We start from the raw sequence: 25,925 nt of genomic DNA on the forward strand, positions 1-25,925 counted from the left end.
GTTTTGTCTATCCAAGAACTTGACTTGTTCCTCTCAAGTTTAAGTCTCTTTAATGACTGGGAGGCACATTCTCCAAAAGCAGCTATAAAGCATAGTTCAGATTTCCATGCAAAGATAAAACCTCCACAAGTCAAACCACAGAATTCTTTCCCACAGTTCTTGGCAAGGCACAAACGCCTTTAAAACATTCCATACTTTAATTCAGGCAGCAGAGAAGTTTACAAAACATAATATGAAGTGTCTGCTTACCACCCATACACTGAGGACAAGCAGATCTAAAAGCATTGAAAATATTTACTTAGAGATTCTTAAGAAAATATTTATTTTCTCCTGTGGTAGCAATATTGTTTCTTTACTGTCCTTGATTATTACGGTTCATGTGTGTTTGGCAAAGTAGTAACCTTAGGCAAGGTACAGGTCGCAGACACGTGTTCTTATGTAAAATTTTTGTGAACTACACCTTGTCTTTTTTGGAAATTCATTCAAATTATGTAAAACTGTGAGGGCACAGCAGTAGTAACCAGTGAACTGGAAATGCTTTGAAGAATGAGCATGAAGTAGAGCACCAAAAGGCATTTAAGAATGACTGATAATAGAGCAAATTAGGCAGAGGGAGAATTCAAGAGGCAGTGGGAGGCTCATAGCAGACGCATGCTGTAAAGGCAGCAAAAGGCAAGCGCCAGCAAGATGGAAAGTGGATGTGCACTAAAGAACAGGAGTGCCAGCAGACTGAAGAACCATCTGCAAGAATCGGATGATACAACTGACCTGAGAACCAACAGCAGGTAACTTCATTTGGAGTAAGGAACCAGAACAACATCCTCTTTCTTTTACAGATACCGGCCACCCAACACAATATTATTTACTTTCTTCTTTGAGTCTTCCTTAGGGATGAATTACTTACAAAAGTTGTAGGCAAGCACTGTTGTACCTAAATAGCCTAGAATCACTTGTGTGAGGACCAAGGATCTTTACAGCTGACTCTGCGCAGTTGCAGAAGGATCTGGCAATACTAAGTGATAGGGCAATAAGATAGCAAGTGAAAGTCTATGATAGGAACTGCAAACTAATGTAAACAGTAATGAAAATAACCCTAACTAAGCACACATAATAACAGGCTCTAAATTAGCCTTTATAATTGGGAGTCTTTGTCAGTTTTCTGCAAACACTAGCTTGCTACTCTGTAGCAGTCTAAAAGGCAAACAATGCTAAAAATTACTCCAAAAGCAGCCAACAAAGCAAAAGAGTTCATTACATCCCTATGTAAATTTCTTGTGCACAAGTGCTCTGTACAGTTCCAGCTTCTTCATATGAAAATGTGTAACTGGTAAATGCATATACACAGCTAAATATATATATAGAGAGGTATAGGAATACATGTGTGGGGCAATCATTTCTAGCTAGAGAAAAGACTGAGAAAGGATTGTCTTCTGATATATAAAATCCTGGATGATACTTAGGAGGCCAACAGGAAACCAGCATGCACTATTTACCATCACATGAGAGTTTAGGGAGACTCAGCAGATGATCAGGCAGCAGGTTTAAAATAGCTGGGAAGAACTTTTCCATGGCAAGCGTTATTAAATCAGATGGCTTGCTGCTCTACAATGCTGTGGAGCTGAAGGGACAGATGTTTTTAAGCAGGGATTATACAAATGTGTGAAGTATATCCACAGCTGTTAAGCACAACAGTTCTCTTTGCAGTTCCTGCTTAACAGGTGCTTGCCCATTGTCTGGAGAAAGTTGCCCTAGAAAGGACACTACCTGCTGTGTTTCAATGCCTTCCCCAAACATCAGTTCCCAGTCACAGTGGAGAGTAGGACACCAGATAAAACAGACCTTTACACTGGTACTATACAGCCATTCATATGGTTTATTCTTTTCTTTCTGCTCAATTAGGTGTGAGAAACTGAGGACAGACAGCACCTCTAGATATGAAAGCATACTCCTGCCTTTCCCAACCTTCTGTGGGAGTAAACTTCGTTCTTCATCTTCTCATTTGGGGTTTTTCCAGTCCCCCAAAGAGACTTTGGAAAAACAGTTTTTCTCAACAGTTTTGGTCTTCAGTTTCAATAGTGATAATCCATATGCACTCATCTGTTCAGATCAGCACCATTTTTTCTCTCCTTTATAGAAGATTGGGGCAGTACACAGCAAGAGAAATCCTGAAGCATAGTAACATAAGATAGTCATAGAACAAAAATACCTTCCATATTGATAGATCATCACAGGAATAAAATAAAAAAGATGGCAATTTCTCCTCATTGAAGAAACTGGAAAGGGAACTAGAACCACCCAGAGATGTTTTAAAATTCAAATTACATGTAAACATCTAACATTGATAACCACAATTTATGAGGAGTCTATTAAGAATATCCCTATTAAATAGAAGAAACTAGAAATCTGAAAAGCAAATCTGAAACGCAGTTTGGCAAAACCTCAAGAATCCTTGAAGACAAACATATGATACATCAGCTGGAGTGGTTAAATCTCATATAAACAAAATCTGTATGGTTCATACTCTATATGGTTATTTATCTCCAGTCAAACATAAGGAGAAGAGTTAGTTTTGTACTTCATTTCAGCAATGGATACTAGTTCCATGGCTTCATCTTCACAGGAATGCACATGATTTCTTTATTGTGTAGACTGCAAAACCAAAGCCATATAAACAGTTTAATATATGTGTTTTAAATCACAACAACAAAAAGAAAGAGATCTCTGTGACTGAAAGACTTCTTACTAAAATCCTTATAACCCTGCTGGCTATTACTAGCAATCTACTTTCTGTTTGAGACCAAATTCCTTAAAACTTCAACATTTAAAAAACTTTCCTCTCAGTAACTCCCCTAGAATAACTTTTAAAAGAGTCACAGTGGTACAGTTTCCTCTGCACTCTGAGAACTACTTCATTGACTTTACCAAAGCCACAACAAAGATCACCCAGTTTGATTGTCCTCAGGATGAAATGCCAACAATGCTGTTATATATGGACTCTGAGGCCATCTTTGTATCTTTGTCCTTTAAACAGGCAAAGGAAAACCCTACTGCGATATCTGTGTTTGGATAACTTGTGTCCAGAATTCTAGCAATAATTTTAAGAAGCTAAGCTGGTATGCTGTCATGGAGAAGAATGGCAAATTTTAGTGCCCGCCAGCATTATTATAATATAATATTATTATATGAACTGAGTAGAATATATATAATATGAACTGAGTAGAATATATATAATATGAACTGAATATAAATGAATTCTGTAGACTTGATTAAAAGTTTAAAATGTCAGTGGGCCAAGACATATGGTGCATGTTTTCACATGCCTATGCCTTTGATTTTGTTTTGCTGATTAAATGTAATATCACTCCTGCTATCCTTAGAAATAACAGACACATTAGGAGAGGGATTTAGTGTGCCTTGGATAAGTTCAGTTAGAATTCTGATACTTAAAATAACTACCAGCAATCTCAAAATTTTATTTGTGAAGTTGCTTATAACTTCAATTTCAGAAAGTATGTCCAGCATATATTTGCACTTCCAATAGTCTGGATGTCCACATAACTGAATACAGTCTGTTAACATTCTCCTGGATTTTTTAAAAGTACATCAGAAAAAGTTACTTATTAGCACTTTCTGAAGACTGAACTCAGAAGAGTTGGAAGAATTCCCAAGGTATTTTCCTTATTCCCATGTTCAAGATTTGTAAACACTCTCTCTAAAGATAGAGCAGGGTCTGGTCAGCAGTTAACTCTTCAGTCTTAGTAATGTGCCTATTTCATCTTAGCAGATGAAATAGAAGTCTTCTATTAATCTAACAGTCCTGTGTATAGTTCAAAACAACAGCCCCACCACCTATGAGATGTGTGGATCACATGGAACTGAAGTGCTATTTTCAAGCTGTGATTTACAATGTCTACAAAGCACCAAGGCCATAAAGGCCACCATCCCTCCAAGCAGCTCCTCTTTAAAGCTTCCTTTAAGGCATTTATAACCAAGCAGAGCTGAGCAGCAGATCCGTGATTTGCATTACGTTCAGCTGCACATTTCTCTTTACTCTCGTACCCAGCAGAGCTGCCTGACACAGAGCTGCCTCCTTTTGTCTTTACAGCTTCAGCTACCAGAGCTGCCTGAAGTGTCTGGAATCACCTGGAGGTTTTGCAAGTGCAATACAGCATCACACTGGCTGCTGGAGGTCTGACCATGCCTGTAATCCAAGCTTCTGCTGCTGTGCCTGTCCGTGCCTAAAGCAGAGGCTATGTATGAATGACCCAATACAGATTTGTGCCACAAGTTTTTCACTGAGCTCAAGACAGCAGCAGCTGGGGGTGGGCAGTCAGTGCAAGGAGAAGGAACAGAACCACCACACAGGAAAGACATGAAGGAGAAATTGCCCAGCAACATAATGAAGCTTAACAGAAAGCACACGCTTTTGAGTAACAGATACTGCTTTAAAAGTAATACTGGTGCCATAATATTCATTAAGTCCATATCAAATGTGCGTGACAATCAGTATACTTAAAAACAACGGAGAAATAAGACACAACAGAATGACATTACTACAGACTAATGTAAAGGCTTCTGCAGCTCATTGGTGCTAGAAATCCATCTAGAAGTTTCTAAATCATAGAATCACCAGGCTGGAAAAGACCTCTTGGATCATCAAGTCCAATCCCTACATCCAACCTAATCTTAAAGAATTTCACTTCCAGAGCACCACAGTGCACTCCATCTTTTCTGTCTTAAGATATGAATCATTTGGATTATCCAGCTTTTCCCAATACCTGAATTGATTTTCCCTCAGAAACTCACCCTCCGTGCCTCACCTCTTACTAGAATGTTTCCTATTATATCGAACTTCTTTTTTATTATCTTCCTTATCTTTCCTTTGGTTTGACTCTCTTTCCTCTGCTTTTCTTCCTAGTTTCTGCTCATTATCTCACTCAGTCTTTTACAGGGAAATCGCAAAAACATCAAGAAATGGTATAAAGAAGTGTTCTGTATATGGTGGTTTCAGGTTTTCAGCCACAATAATTTAAAAACTTATTGGGCTAATCCTGCATTTGCAAAACTATGAAAAGCAAGACAAAAAAAATCAGAAATAGACATGTGAGACTTGTGCAAGGAAAAATAATCACTTGAGTTTCAAAACTAGAGGGTTATGAAGAAATTAATGGTTTAAAATATAATGTAGAGAAAATATTCAAGATAAATTAGGATTCTGTCTTCTCTTAACTAATTACTTTAATTATTTTAATTATTAAAGTATTTTAAATTACATGTTTAAAACTGATACACCTTTAGATAACTTTCTGTCTGTGAAAAAAATAACACAAAGATTTCTTTGGTTAAGAGATTCTATATATAGGTTGATTACCTTGGAAGCAGGTTGAGTTTCAAAAGCAGTGTCAGTTTTAAGCTGTAGCCTCCATCTGCACATCCAGACCACCAGTGACCTCTGCTGGAACAGGGGCGATTGCCTCGCAGCGCTGCGGGATCAGCACCACCCTTGTCCCTTTGCTCTAGTGATGTCAGGTGAACTTAGAATCATTAACCCTCCTCCTTTCTTTTATTGTTTCTCCAGCTTACTTTACATAAGATTTACCACTATAACTGCAGTTCAAATCTGATATTCTGTGAAAAACTTGAGTAGAATCTTTGACAAAGTTTTAAGTGAATGTTTAGAAAATAGGAAGTTTAAAAAAAATGGTAGAGTGAGAATATGAAATGAGTAGTTTTCCTGAACTGGAGTCATGCACATAATTGCACGTTGGTTTCATCTTCAAAAGCTTCCACTTACATATGACTATTCGTTCCGTCTCTCATTTACTGCTACCGTTACTGGACAGGCAAAGGTGCCTGGAATCAAAGACATTAGATGATATCTCTGCAGACAAAGTACCCTGGGTCAGCAAATGGCCTATTAAGAGGAACAAAGAAGGATGCAAAGGAAATCCAATTGCACTGCTCAGTGCAAGCCTGGGCTCTGCCCCACATGAGGTACTCTAGTAGTGGTTTGTACCACCAAAGAAAAAGGTCTCAAGTTGGAGCCCCAAGGTCAGTGAAGGGAGCTCATTGCAATCATCAATTCACAGATCGCATTTAATATGCACGGCCCTCTTGAGAACCACCTTTTTCTTTCACTTAATGATCAGAAATACCCTCACAAAGACATTCAGGCAACACAAGCAAATTTGTATCTTTCTCCAGTTACAAGAACAGAAAACCCCTCTGCTGACCAACTGGTTATGACTCAATTAATGGATAAAATAATTTCTACTTAACAACATTTAGTATAATGCATGAAAACTGCATTACCTCATTTTCAAAAGGTACAAAAGCCCCGTTCAATGACAACGGAAAATATGGCTGATGAACACAGCTGAAATCCAAGTCACTTGCAGATAAGCACATTAAATTCTACTTATCAAGATTAAAGCACTATAACTGCAAAAAAAAATTACAAAACCCCCAAGAGTTTTAGCCAATTTACTAACCAGCAGCAAAAGGAATATACATGACACAGTTTTTTCCAGTACAAGAAACTAACACTCACCCTCACGACAGGTTTTTTTCTTATCAATGAAATGACCTAGAAAAGCAGGATGCCAGCTACTTTTCAGTTGTGCTATAAAACACAAATACCAGAAACAATCAAATTTCTACAAATACCAGAAACAATCAACACTGCTGCAGGACTTGAAAATAGCAAAATATATTAACACAAACTGATATTTTTTGTAAAGCCTAGTACATCAATGCTTTCAGGAAATATACTGAACTCTAAGGAGGCCAAGTAACAATTTTGAAGGATCTTCTAAAAAATGTTACTAGATGACTACAAATTACTCCACATGAGTCACCTAACAGACTGATTCAACAGTGACTGGTTTCAGAGTCACTTCTTAGGGTATCTCAAAGCCTCAGTACTGATTTCCTCCAAGTACCAGCCCAATTCTATTCAGTTCAAGACCGACTGAACAAGCAGGCAGAAGAGTTCTGTAGCCTGAAGCAAGACTACATACAGAGCACTGATCTTCCATGCCCAGGGGAGTATAGTGGCCCGCTATTCACACAGACAAGCAGTAACAGAAGCAGGACTGAGAAGGATTAAAAACCAGCACTGTTCTATGGCTACTTTGTAGTGTTACTTCAAGTCCTAGACAGTATTTTTTAATCCTCTGCATGCATCAATCATTCCCTCACGTAGATGTAAAGATGATTCTAGCAGATGATTCTTCTCTCCCATCTTGGATGGCCGTTTGAGTTTTCACACTCCCAGGGATGTTTATACAACCTAAACACACTGGCATCCACCTTCAGTGCCACATTAGACTGGGGATCTTGACAGAAGACACTCATCAGAAAGGCTAATTCTAACACCTAAATGAGGCATTTTTCTTTTTACAGCTGACAGAGACTCTCAGTGTTTCACCTAGCGCCTAAATAACATGGGCAACATTATCCTATACTTAAAAGCACTCTTGAGGAGATACAAACAAGGACAATAAAGATTTGTACATACGCTGAAAAGATGCTTGCACTGGCACAGTAGCTCACTCCTTGCAGACTCTGTTTTCACTTACTCTAAACATGCAGATGCATTGCATCCCACACGTTCAGCAGCATGTGTCAGACCCACTCTACAAGCGCGGTTTCTCTGCCATGTTTGCACAGTAGGACTGAGGTTTTCTAAAAACATTGGACTCGCTGCACAAGTACACTGTACAGTTAAGGCTGCAAAGGTGCTGTTTTGATGGTTCCGAAGTCTTGGATCTATGGTAACCTGGTCAGAATTATTTCCCCTGTATAAATACAGGAAAGCCCCAAATTCTAATCAGAATTTATGAGGATGATGAGGGAAACAAAACTAAAACAAACCCAACAGGACTTTTCCAGAGGAACCTCAGAGATGGCAACACCCCTCAAAAGCGAACCCTAGGCTAGAGACAGAGATAGGATACCATCCTTTAGGCTCAACCATAAACCCGTTTTGTTCATTTTTTGTTTTCTAACATTTACAACAAATTAAGCAAGAATTTTACAGCCTGCTTTAACCATTCAGCCCTGACTGAATTTTGTTCTTTGTGCCAAATTAAAAAACTGCTCTTGGGGAAAAAGCTGATGGTGAGTCATCACGGAATGTATCGCAACACATACTAGGGGAATGGAGAGAAGCAAAAGGAGGTTTCTTAGTTAACCTTTATTCTGCAATTTAAAGTTGCAGCATTTGAATACTGATATTCTTTTAACATAAGAAATAATACTGCTTTGTATGGTTTTAAATACACAATTTGTCACATAAAATTCAAACTTCTGAACCAATTGCAATGATAGTGCTCATTCTCATATACCCTCTCTAATGCACAAATATTTTTACTGATACTTCTTGTGAAGAACAGGCAATGAAGAAAAGCTATTTGAATGTGGCTGTTTCTTGTACTAGAGACCTATTAAACAAACATTTTAAAGTATTTGCTACATAAAACCCATTTTGTATGCTGCATGTAAGTATTCTGATCGCATTAATTTGATAGCAGGTGAAGTACCTACTAGATAGCTAATCTAGGATTGTATCCTAGCAGTATTCTGAGACAACTGACGGTAAAGCACAGAAGGGTAAAGTTGTAAATTTAGAGTAAGCATATTTTCCAGTTAAAAAAGATTATACCAAACTCTGCTCCTCCTCCATTTTTCCATCTCCTCCTCCAAACTCCAACCAGGGACCTTGCTTTAATGAGTATGTATCTTTTGGTGTTGGAAAACGGTGTGGAAAATTAAGTTTCACCCACACCTTTCAGCTACTTACAACTGGAGGTATTTCCCAATACCTTGTCATTTCTTTCTTCTCTTTTAAAAGTAAATAAAACTAGAAAAGAATGCCACCTGTTTTAAGTAAAAACATAGTTTAAATTAATGAAGAGACACAATACAAATCCACTGATTATAAGGTGCTGTGCTTCTGCACGTTTACTATTCAGACTGGGAAAGCCAAGAGCTTGGAGCACCATAAAGTAGGCTGCAAGAAAGGTTTCCAGGTAAGAAGTAGCATTCTTGGAAAGAACAAGAGGCTGAAGAAGCAGAAGGTGAAGACTGTAGAAGTGAAGGATGATCCTGGAGCTCAGTAAGCTGCATGGAAATAAATGCCAAAGGCTGACCAGGGACACTGGCCAGTGGGACCCAAGACTGGTGACTGAGCAGCTGCACAGCACAAACACATCTTTCTTCCCAGCCCTCTTGACAATAGCCATCTCCCTGCTAGAGAAGGAATCTGAGGCTAAATAAACCTAATGCTGCTGGTGGGGAGGGGAGAAAAGCAGCTAAGAGCATGAAGTTACGAGGCAGGAGAAAAACTCAGCTCTCACTGGTTCTTAAATAAACCCCACTATCCTAGTCTACTTTGGGCTGTCAATCACTCTACCTCCCCCACGCGACTCAATCCCCCTTATCCATGTAAATAATTCTCCCATCACATTAAAACTTTACAGACTTTCTGTCTTTACTCTGAAACCCAGTTCACTATCCCATGCCTGGTAACTAAGGAAGCAAGACTTGCATTCTCACCTCTCTCTTCCTGTGAGCTAGGGATTTCTTGGAAGGAAATCTTTCTGAAGGTGCTCAGAGCCAGAGGAAGTTACAGGATGCTCCACTGTCTCTTCTCATATCAGTCATCAAGGGACCAGGACTGGATGGAGGATGCATCCAAAAGCATGCTTGTCCCATGGTGTGCATACAACTAAAATTTATAAATTTTATCTGCATAAGGTATTTTAATAATCAGGATATTTTCAATTCAACAAATAGTATTCAGGAATACACAAAAATGTATTTTGCATCTGAAAATTATCCGTGCAAATACGTATTCGAACTACCTTTATTTACTCTTCATCACTGTTCCTCTTCATCCTGCTGAAATGCTGAATTGTTTAATTCATACATAACCACAAGCATTGAAAGCTTCTTAAAAAAACTCAAAAAACAAATGACAAAAATAACCCAACCCAACCTCTAAAAAAATAAAAGACCACCCCGAACTCCATTCTTTCCCCATATTTATAACCAAAAGACCTCAGGACAAGAAAGGATAAATGTAAGCAGCTCTAGCAGTCTGACCCACAGTCAAATGTCTTTTTCACTAAACAGCATACAAAGCATAATCAATACTTTTGGCCCAATTCAACAGAATATTTAAGAATGTATTTGAACAATTTTCTGTAATACAGCTATTTTCCTATATATAGCTTAATGCCATCAGGTTTACCAGCACTTTTTCAAACAGTTTTTTTATCTTCTTTGCATTTACTGCTGTACTTCAGTTTCTGAGACAATTTGGATCATGTGAAATGTCTTCTATTTTAACTGTTATAATCTGAATCATTACCAATTAACCAGCTGAGCCACAAAATGCTGACTCCTTTATTCCCCCATCACTGTAATTTCCATCTTGGAGGAGGAATTCAGTTAAACACGAGAGATATTTCTGTAATACATGATTATAGACTACTAGAAGAACAACCACCAGTTTACAATTTGTAATGCCTGCATAGTTATAAAACTGCATGTCTGCATTTTCAAAACCAGAAAGTTCCATATATAGTGAAAGAAGATCCACTAAGTAACAATTAAAGTACAGAAAAGCTGTCACTGTCCACAGGAACCATGTCTAGTCACGTTTTCAGTCAGTCAGTCAGCTAGCTGAGGGTCATGTCATTACTTAGTTTCTGTAGAAAAAACACAAGTACAAAAATAGTATCAAAAAGCAACATACCTATTTTTATTTAAAAACATAATTGTTACAACAGCATATAAATAACGTTTTTAATGTATTTAGAAAATATTAAAATTTTATATATGCTTGCCTAGCTTTTAAAGTTCCACCTTTATTTTTGAGCAGTGTGTCACAGCCGGCAACTTTTCTGTAGTATAATGTTGATACAAAATATAGTTAACTTTTTTTATTCTGGAGTATATTTTAACTATGATATGAGTACTTTTTAAAAAACATTTTTGCAGAGAAATAAGTCATTATAAATATCCATGTTAAACTCCAGGATTTTAATAACATTTTAACTAGAAAAAATGAATGCAAATTAAATCAGCGTGCAGGAATTTTTCAGGACAAGAATAAAAGACAAGAGTAAACAATCATTTAATGACAGAATAAACGTTTTTCAACTTATTATTTAAAATATCACTAAACATTTTCAGAAGGGGAAAAATGCAGTGAATCCATCTGCTATCACTGAAAGCCAATCACCAACAATTATTAGGAGCCACAGAATCCAGCCCTAGATATTTGTGGTTTTAAGTTCTAATACAGTGCTAGGCAGAAGCTCTGCTTTCTAAGGACTTGTTGAAAACTTCATGAAAAACGTCTGGGATGGGCTGGAGGGTTTGTGGTTTTTGGTTGTTGTTAGTGCATTGCTGGGAGGCTTTTAGGGGCAGTGTAGCATATAAATAGAACTACTAGGTTACAACAAAGATTAATCCAAATTCCACAATACATTCTTCTGCAAGATCCCAAATTATTTCCTTCTCCTCCTGTTTTTGAGAGAAATAATTTGCACAACAGGTGACAGATAATTGCAATGAGGTTCCCACAAAATACTTAAAACCATGCAAAAACCTGAGTAGAGAGCATAAGCTAGTCAACACCAAGGACATTAAGATAGCTTCTGATTTTAGCAACTGCCTAGAAGTAGACATTGTAGTTGTCTTCTCAAGTCCACACCAACTCAAAGCAAGATGGTTTAAAGTGATTGTTTCAACCACTAATACTTACTTAGCATAAGAGGGGAGAATCTCACCTAGAAAAACCCTTGTATTAGAATTTAATTGTTAAGAGAACTTTATAGGTCTTTATCTCCATTTCTCTGCTATTCTAACTACTCATATAAAGAATTGAATTTTCAGGGACTTGTAGGAGATCCAGAGCCTGCAAAATTCCTTAAGAGGATTAGAGTATTAATATACACATATTCAAGTTCTCCTGATAAAAAATGGTTGTTGTAAAACAATAGAATGTTCCTAGGATCAGAAGTTTACCTTGCAGTATCACTATCAGTAGCATACCATTATCATAAAATATTTTATAAGGAATCACTTCGTAAATTGTATATAAATCTGTTTTTAATATAAGAAATACTATTGGGGGAAAGGCTTCAAAAAAATCAGACAGAAACTGTGTTGACAAAATCAATATTTGATTTAAATTGAATTATACAACTGAATTTTTTTCAGATTGATTCCATCGAATCCACCAGTCTTATCATAGATTTTAATTAGAGAACCTTGCATAGAAAAGACTATTGCAAAAATCCAGCCACCTTGTTAGAGATAAGAGGCAAGAAATGCAACAGAACTTTAGAAAGGATTTTAAGCGGCAATTACTTAAGTGAAAACTCAAGGACATTTTAGATAATCTTATTTCCTCCAGATAAAATTCAAAAGGAACAGAAGTTAATATTCTTAGATATTTAAAAAAAACCCCAAAACTATTTCAGAAGTAGAGAGAAGAATTCCATCCCTCTTCACGTGTAAAGCTTTAATTGGAAGCAAAATATAAGCCTCTAAGCTACTGCAGAACTTGCTTGCCAGTCAGTCCAATGCAGGGTCACACAGTGGTAAGCCCAACATAAACGTACAAGCTTTTCTAAAAAGGAGCACAGATGGAATCTTTTATGTATCTCATTTGATTTTGAAAAACTGGCTAAAGGAAAAAAAACAAGCAAATAATTTTGTCTGTCCATCCTAAGATTTAAATGCTAAGACAACCTGCTAAGCAACTCAGTATCAGACACCTAATGCACAGGATATAACACCTCACACTTAGAAAACTTTTCTGTGTTAGTGCATGGATGCAGCAGATAAATGGCTAACCAGAGTGGTAATATTCAGCAGTCATTTGCACCAAAAATACATGCAATCTGTCCAAGACAGATTTAAGGTGTCCTTCTTTGAATAAACTATAACTAGTACTCCTTGTTACTTGAAAATTTGCAGAAATGCAAAAACCTAGAAAAGGACAAAGAGCTCTGCTGTGATTTTGCATAAGTACAATAATTATTCTTCAAATATGGCCTTATTTCTCCAGTTTTCTAGTTAGGTAAAATTGTAGAGCAAGGAATGCATATGCCTTGCCCTCACCTTATAATGATCAGGCTTCTAAATAGTCATACATAATACACATATGTATTAGAGTTTCCAGACATAATTTGAAATATAAAGTAAGTTTTAACCTTTTAAAAATCCCATTTGGTGACCAACTGCATCTTTTAACAGCTGGAGACCTTGAAGAACCTTCTGAAAAATAACACTGCGAGAGTGTGTGCTCATCTATGTGTGCACGTGTGTGTGTGAATAAAATAAATCAGCTTTAGCTTTACAATCAGAAGAGAACCTCTCAGTCTTCTCGCTCTTGTCTTTGTTAAAAACAAATAAATGAAAAGTAAGGATAAATCATCTTTATAATTTTGGATCCTTATTGAGTCTACATTTTTCCAGTAAAAATAGTCAAGGTAGACCAGGTATTACATTACCCTTTACATCATGTTTTTTCCTGTAGTGACCAAGAGCCTGCCCTTTTATTATTGGAAGCAAAAGTCATTAAAACCAAACAAAACCGCTGTAAAAAGATAAGAGCATGAGTACAAGTTACTTAAAATTGCATTCACCCGAGCTGCTGATTAAAAGCTTCAAGTGAGTTTGAGGTACAATCCAATGCAGAGAAAAGGATGCAAGAAATCCATTTCTTTAAAAAGCAAGTTGTGTTCAAGTACTAAGGCCATCTTTAGTAACTGCTGCTTATCAAAAGAACAACATGAAAGTTCATAGGAAAAAAAGGAGGAAGAGAACACTGTGGGCAAAATCTTTTTTGGTCTTTGCAGTTTCCAGGTCACAAAGAATCTCTACACAAAGAAAGGTACAAGGAGTGAAACTCAGAAGTAAGATACTGATACAAAAAGAGTCAGGATTTCCTTTGATGTTTTCTAAATAAGTTAAAGCAAAACTGCACATTCCCAATAAAGTTAATATGGCCATGAAATGATATGAAATTATTTGGAAAATAATAATATGAAATTATTTGGAAGCTACCATTGTAGCTGGGAGTTACCTTGTAGAAAACGGGGATTAGCTTCTCGCCCCATATAGTTCTCTTTTGGTAAGAATCCTGACATTTAATAAAACAAAAATTATATACTCTGGATCAGAACAATGTTTTAAAAGCAAAAGTTAATTTTGTCCCGTGAAGTCTATAAAACCTCCGAGCTCAGCCAACTTTGAGGGGACATAAGCATCAACTAATAATTTCTTAAACTAATTGTCTTAATCTCACACCTCAATCCCTCTACAACAGGCTTTAAAATATATTCTTATCTATCATATTCCAGATATGCCTTATTCCTAAGAATATAGATGACATAAATATCCCAAACTTTTGGTTTCATCTGGCAACCTTTCCTGTTCTTTCCATCTCCTTTTTAATTTCCCCCTTTCCTCCTCTAACCTTCAAGGGCTACTGTGCATCTTTATTTAACACCACTGTGAGGGCAAATGGTTTTGCTGAAAGAAAGACACACACAAGCTGATCTCCATTCCACTGTTTATTTTTGCATACTCTTTTCAATATTAACTGATACTATTATGTACATAAAGCGAGTATTTCTGTGAACATCCAGGCTGATGTTAGTCAACTGGTCCATATTTGTTCACAAATTATAAAAATAGATTTTTACTGAAGTGTAAGTGTCCATATATAAACACACACACCCCATATATGCATATATATGTATACATGCATATCACAAATTAAATGTGAAGTTGCTAGCTGTTCAAATGCTTTGCCTATCATTATCTCACACAGTTGAACTTCAGTTTAAGTAAGAGCTCAGAGTGGGTACTCACCTGCTCAGTAAGTTCTCTGACGTTTATTAGATTCTTCCGTAGGCGAGTCTGCCAACCTTACTTTAAGCCTGACTCCATTTACAATCTTGCCATGTAACGCAGTTATGGCATCACTGGCACTTGCTCTGTCCGAAAATTTTGCATAGGCCACATTTTTTCCAGCCACAAGGTAAACTTTTATCAAGTTTCCAAAACGACTGTAAAAAAGAACAAAAGCTAGTTTGCAGGTTTTACCACAACACAGATACCTATTGTCCAATCTGAAGTATATATAGTTTTTGTAGCTACCAAATCACATTCTCATATGTACGGTGCATTTTCTTGTGCTGTCTTCCTCCACAACCCCCAATTTTCATACTCTGTGTATACAGAATTCCAGGCAGAATAAAAATAAAACCAGGAGTTCACAGGCAGTATTTTCTACAGAATATTACAAAAGAACCACAAGCATGAGTAATTTGTCTCTTACTTAGAAGAAAATGTAAAGCTAATTGATACCACAAAAAGCCCCAACCCAAACCAAAAACAAATACAAACCAGTAGGTAATTCAAAGGCTCAACTTGCACCTCACTTAAATGAGCTTGCTGAGCTGAGATTAATCTTTGAAAAGGTTTCACTGAAATGACTCAGAAAGCAAGTGCAACAGCTTTGTGGAAAAACCCAGATTTCCAAGTCCTCAGGAGATTCCTGGACAGTGTATTAAGAAAGGTTTTAAGAAAATAAAGTCTGCTTGCTTCATACTCAAGTTACACAAGTGTCAAGACTAGAGTGCACAGCCACCTCCTTGTCCAGCTTCTGATTAAGAAAATCCACTGTATCAGAACAATACAGTTTCAAATTTCACCCAGCTGCATACTGTTTCTTTTCCCCTCCTGGTACCTTGAAAATATTTTGGCTTTCCAAAGATCTATTGCAAATGCCAGCTATTAGAAGAGGGAAATGTTGTCTTTTTCTTCAAGAGAGTACTAAAAGCAAATAGTATAAAATACTGGAAAACAGTTGAACCATATTTTTGTTTTAAGATGGCAAAAATACTTTCTCAAGTCTTTGCTCCTCATAGGGAGGCAGCGTGAAAGGATGCTTGAAACAGTGTGAATAAGATGCAAACCATCAAAATGTCTCTGGAAATTTCAGAAAAAAACCACGCCCTACACTTAATCCCCTAAATTATTGTGGAAATTACCAAAACTCTTAAATTCTCTTAAATACGTAAAAGAAAATGCCAAATAAATAAAGCCATAAGAACAGAAAGTACTGCATTCTTTGATTTACAAGTTTTGAGACTAGACATTTAACTGCAGCTGACTGATGATACACCATCAGTGTTTCAAGGTGAATTCCATTACTTGCTTCAAAAAGCAACTGTTACCTATTGATCATTTATTAGCTGTGCCCTGTCTTTTTTGGAAAGGGTTTTCATCACAACAATCTTTGTTTATTTTCAACACTTATTTTAAGCATCTCAAGGGTTTGGTTTTGGTTTTTTTTTTTTGTTACAGAATATTTTTTTGTAAACAGAGCCTTACCAGAACACATCCTCCAACACATTTATGGGTAATGGATACGGATGAAAAAGTACGAAAAGCCTTTCTTTCACAGGAGTATCAGGTGGAACTTTTTTTTTGGGTGGTGGAAGTATGGCATCTGTTTGGGGCTGAAGTAACTGCGAGCCGGAAGTTCCTCCAAGTACCTGCTGAAACAAGGGAAAAAATGCAAGTATAAACTAACCAATGGCAGGGTGGTAAGTCATTTTAGCTCACTGACAATTTTTGTTTCTATCGCAGGACAGAGAAGCTCTACCAGTTCTCACCTTAATAAATTTGTCTACTTTGGTTATTTCATTAAATTGGGCAATAAATCCAGGTAAGGTCAGACACCTTTAAATGGAATAAAAATGTACAAACCAAACAGAGGTACATCTTAAAAACGTAGCATCTAAAACATTTACAGAAAAAATGAGCTGCGAGCGGTGTTCTTTTTTGACATGTCTGAAGTTCCTTACAATTACGAAGAAAGTTAACAATATCCATTACATGAAACTTACAGGTGGTATCCTATACGGCTGAACAACTGCATTGTTATTCCGCAACACTGCTGACACCTGTGCTGTTACCAACTGTGTTGCCATTTTTCTGATGAGGCTGCAAGCAGAAGTGATAATAAACTCTTTAAAAAAAAGAACTAAGTTACAGGAATTTTATACTGAACAAGAGAAAATTAATCTTAATGCACATCTAAAGGCATCTCTGAAAATCTGTAAACTCCTGCAGGTAATGAAAAATCAAGTCAGGCTTTTGTGACACACTAGCGATGATCTGCAAGCATGTATGCTAGCTGCAGCTAATTGAAAACACTCATGCGTGTCTGCACATAGAGAAACAAAACTCTTCTTCAATTTTTTTTTAATACTTTAGAGGAAGAAAAAATTAACTCTACAGAGCCCACGACATTTTGTTAAAGGTGCCTAAAAGACACGAGACAGAAAAAAAATCACTGTTTCTTTCAAAAAAGACCACAGAGATTCAATTCAGAAGGCAGAAAATTATCAGAGAAAGTTTACTTCCAGCTCTCATTTTCCAGTAGCTTTCCTTCGTTATGTTGGGGAACAAGAAAAAGCAATTGCATTTTTTGCACAGATTCACAGCCCATGCTGTAGCACCATGAAACTGCAGGAATTATTCAAGAATGAAGGAAATTGTGTGAAAGAAGGATGCCTGCAATTAATTATATTTTTTTTAGCTAAGATCAGGCATGAACTTCTGAAGTAAATCTCTCCATTGCCCCTCCTTACTGTCCTCATTCTTATCATGGAACAGGTTTGACAAGAACTAGATCCCTTTAGAATGAAAGTAAGCCAAAGTACTCACTGGAGGAGCGTACCTAAGCTGCTCCAACTTGTAATGGGCATTCAAATCACCAGAACAGATTAGAGATGGTCAAAGTAAAACCTTAATGACCTTCATGCAGTAAAGGTGTCAGATCCTAAGCACTCAACAGTTCTACTCTACATACGTGCCTCACAAGGTTACTATTTGCAGTACTGCAAACACAACCAAGAGATTGTGTATATAAACCTGATTTTAACAGAAAACCTCATCTCCCACACCTTTCAGCCTTTTTTACATATTACAGACATTTACAAGGATTCTTAAAACATCCAAGATTTTCCAATGTATCTTAAGAATATATATTAGAATATTTTCTTTACTAAAGACTAGCAAGTTGCAAAATGTTTACTCTGAACAATTAAAAAAAAAAGAAACACAGTGACATTGCTGCTGCTTCTTATATTAAAAAATTATTTATTTATTCTTTTAAATTTTGTTCTCCAGAACCCAACTTACAACTTTCCATCTCTATGTACTGGTACTTACTCTGAGCTATCACTCCCATCTTCTAGAAAAATAACCGTTAATCGATTTCCAGGAGGGTACTCAAACCCATGTAGTTTATACTTGGCATATATAGCTGATGCAGCGGTACTGTACTGAATCACAGCATACCCTACAAATACAGTGCACACAGCTTCAGCGAGATACAGGTAAATCCCAAGTACCAATTACATTCAAATAAAGCAATATGATTAAACTGCATTTTAGTGAGGTGTAATATAAAACTTAGTTCTTTTTACCAGAAAGTACATTACTTGATAGCAACATCAGTAGTATTTGTGAAGAAAACTTAAGTGGAATTAACTTGTGACTGATCAACTATATTTATACTAACTTGAGAAGACAGTAATAAAGCAATGCAAGTAAAAACATATTTTCTTCCCTAACCCTGAATTATAAACATATATACAGTTACATTTAAGATGCAATTATCCCATCAACAGTTAATCACAAGTAGTGTAAAATTATATTTTAACTCTTGAAATCATGTCCATTTCAAGCTTCTTGGACAAGAGATCTCTTGCATGTTTTTCTCAACAACAGCAAAACAACAGAGACTGAAATCAAAACAATCCTTCTAATACACAACATTATCTGTTTGGGGACAATTTAATGCCCTTTACTCATGTCAGCTTCTACACAGAGACAGACACACACCTTATTTCAGGATGAAATCAGAGATCAGAACTAGATACCTAATAATTTTCCAGTTTTCTCCTTTTATTCAGGTCAGAACCATAAACTTAATTTGACAAAAAAAACCTTCAAGGTTTTGATTCTATCTTTCTTTAGATTCTATTACCTATTAAAGGTATTAAGGTTACCTGTACACAGGGGTTCAAGCAAAACTAAATTTTTGGGTTTATGCATCAGTGATAGTAGCAGCCACTGATACACGAAACATTAATTCTTTCTAACAAGTGTACTGTATCTCGCAATACAAGCGAATCAAAATAGAATGAAGATACCTTCCATTCATAAAAAACGACAAAAAAAAAAAAAAGTCCTTTTGTACTTCTACCTACCACTATTAGTATGAGGATCTCGCTGAACATCACAATATTCCAGTCCTGGGATTAGATCAAAGAGGGCAAACAGCTGCTCTTGGATAAAGGGAAGCCGCGATACCACTGACAGGCGTTTGGAGACTGGCTCTTGAATTCTGCCCTCAGTTTTTTCAAAAATACAACACTCCGGCTGCCCACCTCAATAATCAACATAAAAATCAATAATTCAAGTCATCACACCAGCATGCCTTTATTTCACATGTATTTTTCAGTCAATCTTTTAAAAGTAATCTAGGTCACCTATATAATAAAGGTGAAGTGTTTATTTCACCAATACGGATCACAAAATAATTAACCAACCAGAGCAAAGCAAGCCATAAAAATACAGAAACAAAATACCTACCTCATTTTTAACTCCAACACCTGATATACTACTTAAGTGTTGATCTAAGCCTCCGTTAGCTTCCCCTCTTCCAAAGTGCATTCTTACTTTGTGATCATACTCATGACTACAAATCACTTTTAGTATAAAGAGCTGTGACTTACAAAATGGAAGCATATTTCCTCTTGGTTCTTGCCTCATGTTATTACTAAAATAATCCTGTTCAACGGACTCTGATGATTTATTTTTTGGTTCAGCCAAAATGGCCCTGTAGCCTGAAAAAAAAAAAAAACCACACAAATAGCAGCTCCTCAGCCCATCTGAATTATCTGACCAGATTTGCATTCTTCAATTAGTACATTTAGAAACTTGTTATTCAGAAAACACAGTAAGTGCTGTCTTTAGGAAAATAACTAACGCATAATTCTTGAAGCCTGCCATAACAATGTGAGAGCTAACAACTTCCACATAGGACTACTTCTAGTCACAAATTAAGCACAACAGAGTGTAATTGCTGTGAGGGTGACTGAGCACTGGCACAGGCTGCCCAGGGAGGTTGTGGAGTCTCTACCCCTGGGGTTATTAAAAAAAGCTGTCTGGACAGGACACTGGGCCACGATGCAGGGGGGTTGTGTAAGATGACCTCCAAGAGCAATCGTCCAACCTCAACCATTCTGTGATAGTTGACAGGATTCAGAGGTGCTCCAGAAACAGTCATCTGAACTTCCATACTATAACAGTAGCTTATGCATGTTTTGCACTGATTTAGGTTTTGCTTTTCTGAAAAAATTAGGTATTACTCTCAGGCTATCCAACTAACTTCACTTTAACTTCACAGCAGAAAGGAAATAAAATTTAACTGCTAAGTAATCTCAAGCTCCTATTCCTATGCAAGAATTGTCACAAATACAATTTTTGCAGAACCACTTATGACAGATAGGAGGTAGAATCACTATGTGTATTAATGGGGGGGACAGCACACAAGAACAACAACAGAAAAAAACCAACCACATCCCCTGGCCAAGTTGCTTCATATTTGTGATTAAGTGAACATCATCAGGAGGTTGGACTGGAAGGCTGTTGTTAGGTTTTCCCAAAAGTCTTTCTCCTCCTGGATTAGCAACACGCCACATGTTTCCACACCTAACAACTGTGGCCGCCTTCTACCAGACTCACCAAAACCCATTAACATTTGGTTAACATTGGTACTAGGGCATACATGACAGATGGCTGGTCATAAAACCCAAACTCTTTCATTTTGTCACAAATGAAAACAAACTTCAATTAAGATAAACTTGTTCTTAAACGAATGCAATCACACCAGAATCACTATGGATTATCAAATCTACTTTTATATAGAAATATAATAAAGACATAATATAATATTTAATTAAAATAAATTTGATATTTGACTAAAAATGCATAACCTCAGGGACACATTACAATGGCGTTCCCCTATGTATGAAACCTAGATGACACACCAATAATAACTCATGAAAGAAAACTCTGTATCCATTTCCAAAATCTTTTCACTGATTCTACTTGCACATTTTGCCCTGCAATAATATAATCAAGTGGCTGTAAATACAGGCCTTATGAGGAATGGCTGAGAGAGCTGGGGTTGTTTAGCCTGGAGAAGAGGAGGCTGAGGGGAGACCTCATTGCTCTCTACAACTACCTGAAAGGAGGTTGTAGAGAGGAGGGAGCTGGCCTCTTCTCCCAAGTGACAGGGGACAGGACGAGAGGGAATGGCCTCAAGCTCCGCCAGGGGAGGTTCAGGCTGGACATTAGGAAAAAATTTTTCACAGAAAGGGTCATTGGGCACCGGAACAGGCTGCCCAGGGAGGTGGTTGAGTCACCTTCCCTGGAGGTGTTTAAGGCACGGGTGGACGAGGCGCTGAGGGGCATGGTTTAGTGATTGATAGGAATGGTTGGACTCAATGATCCAGTGGGTCTCTTCCAACCTGGTGATTCTATGACTGTTCTCAATCCAGGTCAATAATGCTGTTTTTTACTTGCAAGAGAACTTAATCTCACAATGTATTTACATCATAATTTACATACAAACAAAACTAACAATTTAAAGGTACATTAATGATGATACACACTTATTGTGAAAAACTTGAAAGAATTTAATCAGGTTCTTACTTCGATCACACTCTTCAATTGCTCGCGCAGCTTGCGATGGTTTTAAATACCTCACATAGCCCAAACCTTTACTTTCTCCAGTAGCCTTGTTCTTAATAATGCTACAATATTCAATGTCTCCATACATCTAGAACAATTAAAAACGGTATTAATTTACAATATTTGAAAATTCCCATTCCCTGCGTTAAACCCTTCTAATAATTTTAGAAGCCAGTTAAGAATAATAATTAACAAATAGTGAATCAGTACCTTAAACTTCTCCCGCAGATCTTCCTCTGTGTAGAATTTTGGTATCATAACAAAAATCCGTGTGAGCTCCTCATCTTCAACATCTCGGTGGCTTCCAGAAGCTCTTGACTGTGCAATAAACACCTAACAAAATAATTACATAGACATTAATCACTGCGGAAAGTATATTAATCATGTATCAACCATCAAAAGAAAGTTTGTTTTAACAAGTCGCTGTATTTTTTCACACAAGCTACCTTTCCTAGTAGGGAGGGTAAAAAAAATAAAAATCATAGATGCATCTGTGACAAGAAACATATGAATACAATACATCTCAAATGGTTTTGCAAACAGGACAGGGGACAGCAGAAGTTCCCACGGAGAATAACAAAGAATGATTCAGTAGCACTGCCAATGTCACAGGTGACAAGTGAGGTAGCAACAAATGCATTACTGCAACAGGTCTAGTAAAGCAGTAGCAACAAAATATAAACAAGCGAACAAAAAAAGCCTGGCAGCTTAATAAAATGTTAATGAGCAGTTCACTACTCAACTAGGCCAAAGTCTGTACACATACATAACTTAAAATCATTTTAATTAATGAAATTAATTTAATCTCAGAAGCGCACCCCAGAAGACAACCAAGGGGAAAAAAAACCAAAACAACAAAAAAACCCAAACATAAGCACAGCTAATGGAATCACAGAATGATTTAGGCTGGAAGGGACCTTAAAGATTAAAGATTCAGTTCCAACCTCTCTGCTATGGGCAGGGGCACCTTCCACTGGATTAGGCCATCCAAGGCCCCATCCAACCTGGCCCTGAACACCCCCAGGGACGAAGCATCCACACCTCCTCTGGGCAACCTGGGCCAGGGCCTCATCACCCTCGGAGGCAAAAACTTCTTCCTAGTGTCTAATCTAAATCTCCCCTCTTTCCCTTTAAAACCGTCACCCCTCGTCCTACCCCTGCACCCTCTGACCAGGAGTCCCTCCCCGGCTTTCCTGTAGCCCCCCTTTAAGAACTGGAAGGTCGCTGTAAGCTCTCCCCCGAGCCTTCTCTTCTCCAGGCCGAACAGCCCCATCTCTCTCCGCCTGTCCTCGCACGGGAAGTGCTCACACACACAGAATAACCAGGTTGGAAGAGACCCACCGGATCATCGAGTCCAACCATTCCTATCAAACACTAAACCATATCCCTCAGCACCTCGTCCACCCGTGCCTTAAACACCTCCAGGGAAGGTGACTCAACCACCTCCCTGGGCAGCCTGTTCCAGTGCCCAATGACCCTTTCTGTGAAGAATTTTTTCCTAACGTCTAGCCTAAACCTCCCTAAACTCCAAGTATAACAAAGCAGCAAGAGAAGAGCCAGTTTCCAGGCTCCGCGTTTCCCGGGCGTTCGCAGCTCCAGGAGGAGCCCGGGGTGGCGGCACCTTGATGGGCTTGGTGTCGGGCGCCAGGCTGCGGCCGTGCATCTCCTCCATGGCCCGGCAGGCCTGCGAGCTGCGCGCGAACTTGACGAAGGCGATGCCGCGGGACTCGTTGGTGCGCTTGTCCCGCAGCAGCCAGATGTCCTGGATGTCGCCGAAGGGGGAGAAGCGCTCGCGGATCAGCGCCTCCCCGGTGTCCTTGCTCAGCACCACGAACACGCGGCTGTTGGGCGGGTCGTCCAGGCCGTCGGCCGAGGCGCGGGGGCCACTGCTTTCCTCCATGGCGGCGCCGCCGGAACCGGGCGGGCAGCGGCCGCCGCGCCCCTTCCGACGCCTCTGGACGCGGCTGCGGCTGCTCCGTGGCGGCGGGCGGGGCTGGGGGCCAGAAATGGCGGCGGGCGGGGCTGCGGCCCAAACATGGCGGCGGGCCGCGTGGTGCCGTTTGGTGGCTCCAGTGTGAGACGAGCCCGTAGTCAGGGGGACCCGTGACTGCGCTCAGTCCCCAGCACGGTCACAACGTGTTCCCTGAGTCCCAGAGAGGACCTGCCGCTGCCCTGAGAAGAGCCGGGATCTCTCCGCTTCACTCCTTCCCCGCAGATCTTTATACTGATGCTGCGAAAAAGGCCAAACTCAATAATCGATGCTGTGAGAAACACTCATTAGATGTGTGGTCCAAGTCTTCGAAGCGAAGACAATAATACTTTTATTTTATGATTCAGCGCTGAATCGGATGCCCTTATAAAAAAAAAGGCATAACATCTTACAAAAGCAGTGGGTATATAGAATCATAGAATAACCAGGTTGGAAAAGACCCACTGGATCATCGAGTCCAACCATTCCTATCAAACACTAAACCATGCCCCTTAGCACCTCGTCCACCCGTGCCTTAAACACCTCCAGGGAAGGTGACTCAACCACCTCCCTGGGCAGCCTGTTTCAGTGCCCAATGACCCTTTCTGTGAAAAATTTTTTCCTAATGTCCAGCCTGAACCTCCCCTGGCGGAGCTTGAGGCCATTCCCTCTTGTCCTGTCCCCTGTCACTTGGGAGAAGAGGCCAGCACCCTCCTCTCTACAACCTCCTTTCAGGTAGTTGTAGAGAGCAATGAGGTCTCCCCTCAGCCTCCTCTTCTCCAGGCTAAACAACCCCAGCTCTCTCAGCCGCTCCTCATAAGGCCTGTTCTCCAGCCCCTTCCCCAGCTTTGTTGCTCTTCTCTGGACTCGCTCCAGAGCCTCAACATCCTTCTTGTGGTGAGGGGCCCAGAACTGAACACAGGATTCGAGGAGCGGTCTCACCAGTGCCGAGTACAGAGGGAGAATAACCTCCCTGGACCTGCTGGTCACGCCGTTTCTGACACAAGCCAAGATGCCATTGGCCTTCTTGGCCACCTGGGCACACTGCTGGCTCATGTTCAGTCACTGTCAACCAACACCCCCAGGTCCCTCTCCTCCAGGCAACTTTCTAGACAGACTTCTCCTAGTCTGCAGCACTGCATAGGGTTGTTGTGCCCCAAGTGCTGGACCCGGCATTTGGCCTTGTTAAACCTCATATGTACTAGTCGTAGACAAAGAACCACATTTTTTTTTTTTTTTTTAGATTTTCCAACCATGTCTGGAGATGCCTTTCAGGTTATCTCCTGATCTACAACAGCTGCATCTTACAAGACACATTTATATGCTAAGATAATTAAACACACAAAGCAAATGCAGCAAAACTTATAAATGAATTCTCACGATGGCAATTTGATTATCAAGCAGGTATTGCTTTAATATGTAATATGACATCAGACACAGGGAATCATTTTATCTAATGTGTGTGTCCATTGAGACTGGTTACAGGACTTTTATATTGGTTAAACATACATATTCACATAAATTCCGAGAAACACTGGTTATATATTTGGGAAATATTGGTTAATCATACATAGAACTCATTATCATGTCTTATCACCCACTCTCAAACGTACATCACAATTCCTTTGTGTCTTCAGAATCCTCTGATGCTTTTTATCTTATCTCTTTTCTCACTGTGTCCTCTTGGTGAGCTCAGGTCTGTCCTTTGTTCCTGCTGGGGGACTGTCCTTGTTCCAACTAGTAAACAAGCTAAATTGTTACAATCAGATTCTTTCTAACTGCAAGCTGGACAAGATTTCATTCTTATTATTCTGAATGATTTATTCTTTCCTTCAATACATAGAATGGTTTGGGTTGGAAGGGACCTTAAAAAGCATCCAGTTCCAACCCCCCTGTCATGGGCAGGGACACCTCCCACCAAACCAGGCTGCCCAAGGCCCCATCCAACCTTGCCTTGAACACCTCCAGGGATGGGGCAGCCACAGCTTCCCCGAGCAACCTGTTCCAGCACCTCACCACTCTCATAATGAAGAAATTCCTCCTTATGTCTAGTCTAAATTTGTCCCTCTCCAGTTTATGCCTGTTCCCG

The 25,925-nt window shown here is 38.8% G+C and overlaps 1 protein-coding gene across 2 annotated transcripts; it reads right to left on the reverse strand.

Annotated features, from left to right (window-relative positions):
• Window positions 1-8,220: 8,220 nt before the first annotated feature.
• On the reverse strand, window positions 8,221-23,821 carry RBM45 (RNA binding motif protein 45). 2 transcript variants are annotated; one of them, XM_069861058.1, is made up of 10 exons: window positions 23,489-23,821; window positions 22,078-22,200; window positions 21,829-21,955; window positions 19,845-19,955; window positions 19,317-19,496; window positions 18,274-18,403; window positions 16,944-17,040; window positions 16,426-16,589; window positions 14,899-15,095; window positions 8,221-10,715 (listed from the first exon to the last, which is right to left on the reverse strand). In XM_069861058.1, exons 1-9 carry the CDS (start codon window positions 23,765-23,767, stop codon window positions 14,903-14,905), a joined length of 1,404 nt encoding a protein of 467 aa, XP_069717159.1. In that variant the 5' UTR covers window positions 23,768-23,821; the 3' UTR covers window positions 8,221-10,715; window positions 14,899-14,902. The 2 variants fall into 2 exon arrangements, with proteins under 2 accessions (XP_069717159.1, XP_069717158.1); XM_069861057.1 differs by having other exon boundaries at window positions 16,426-16,592.
• Window positions 23,822-25,925: the final 2,104 nt, after the last annotated feature.

Source organism: Phaenicophaeus curvirostris, chromosome 7, assembly GCF_032191515.1.
Source record: "Phaenicophaeus curvirostris isolate KB17595 chromosome 7, BPBGC_Pcur_1.0, whole genome shotgun sequence".
NCBI lineage: Eukaryota > Metazoa > Chordata > Aves > Cuculiformes > Cuculidae > Phaenicophaeus > Phaenicophaeus curvirostris.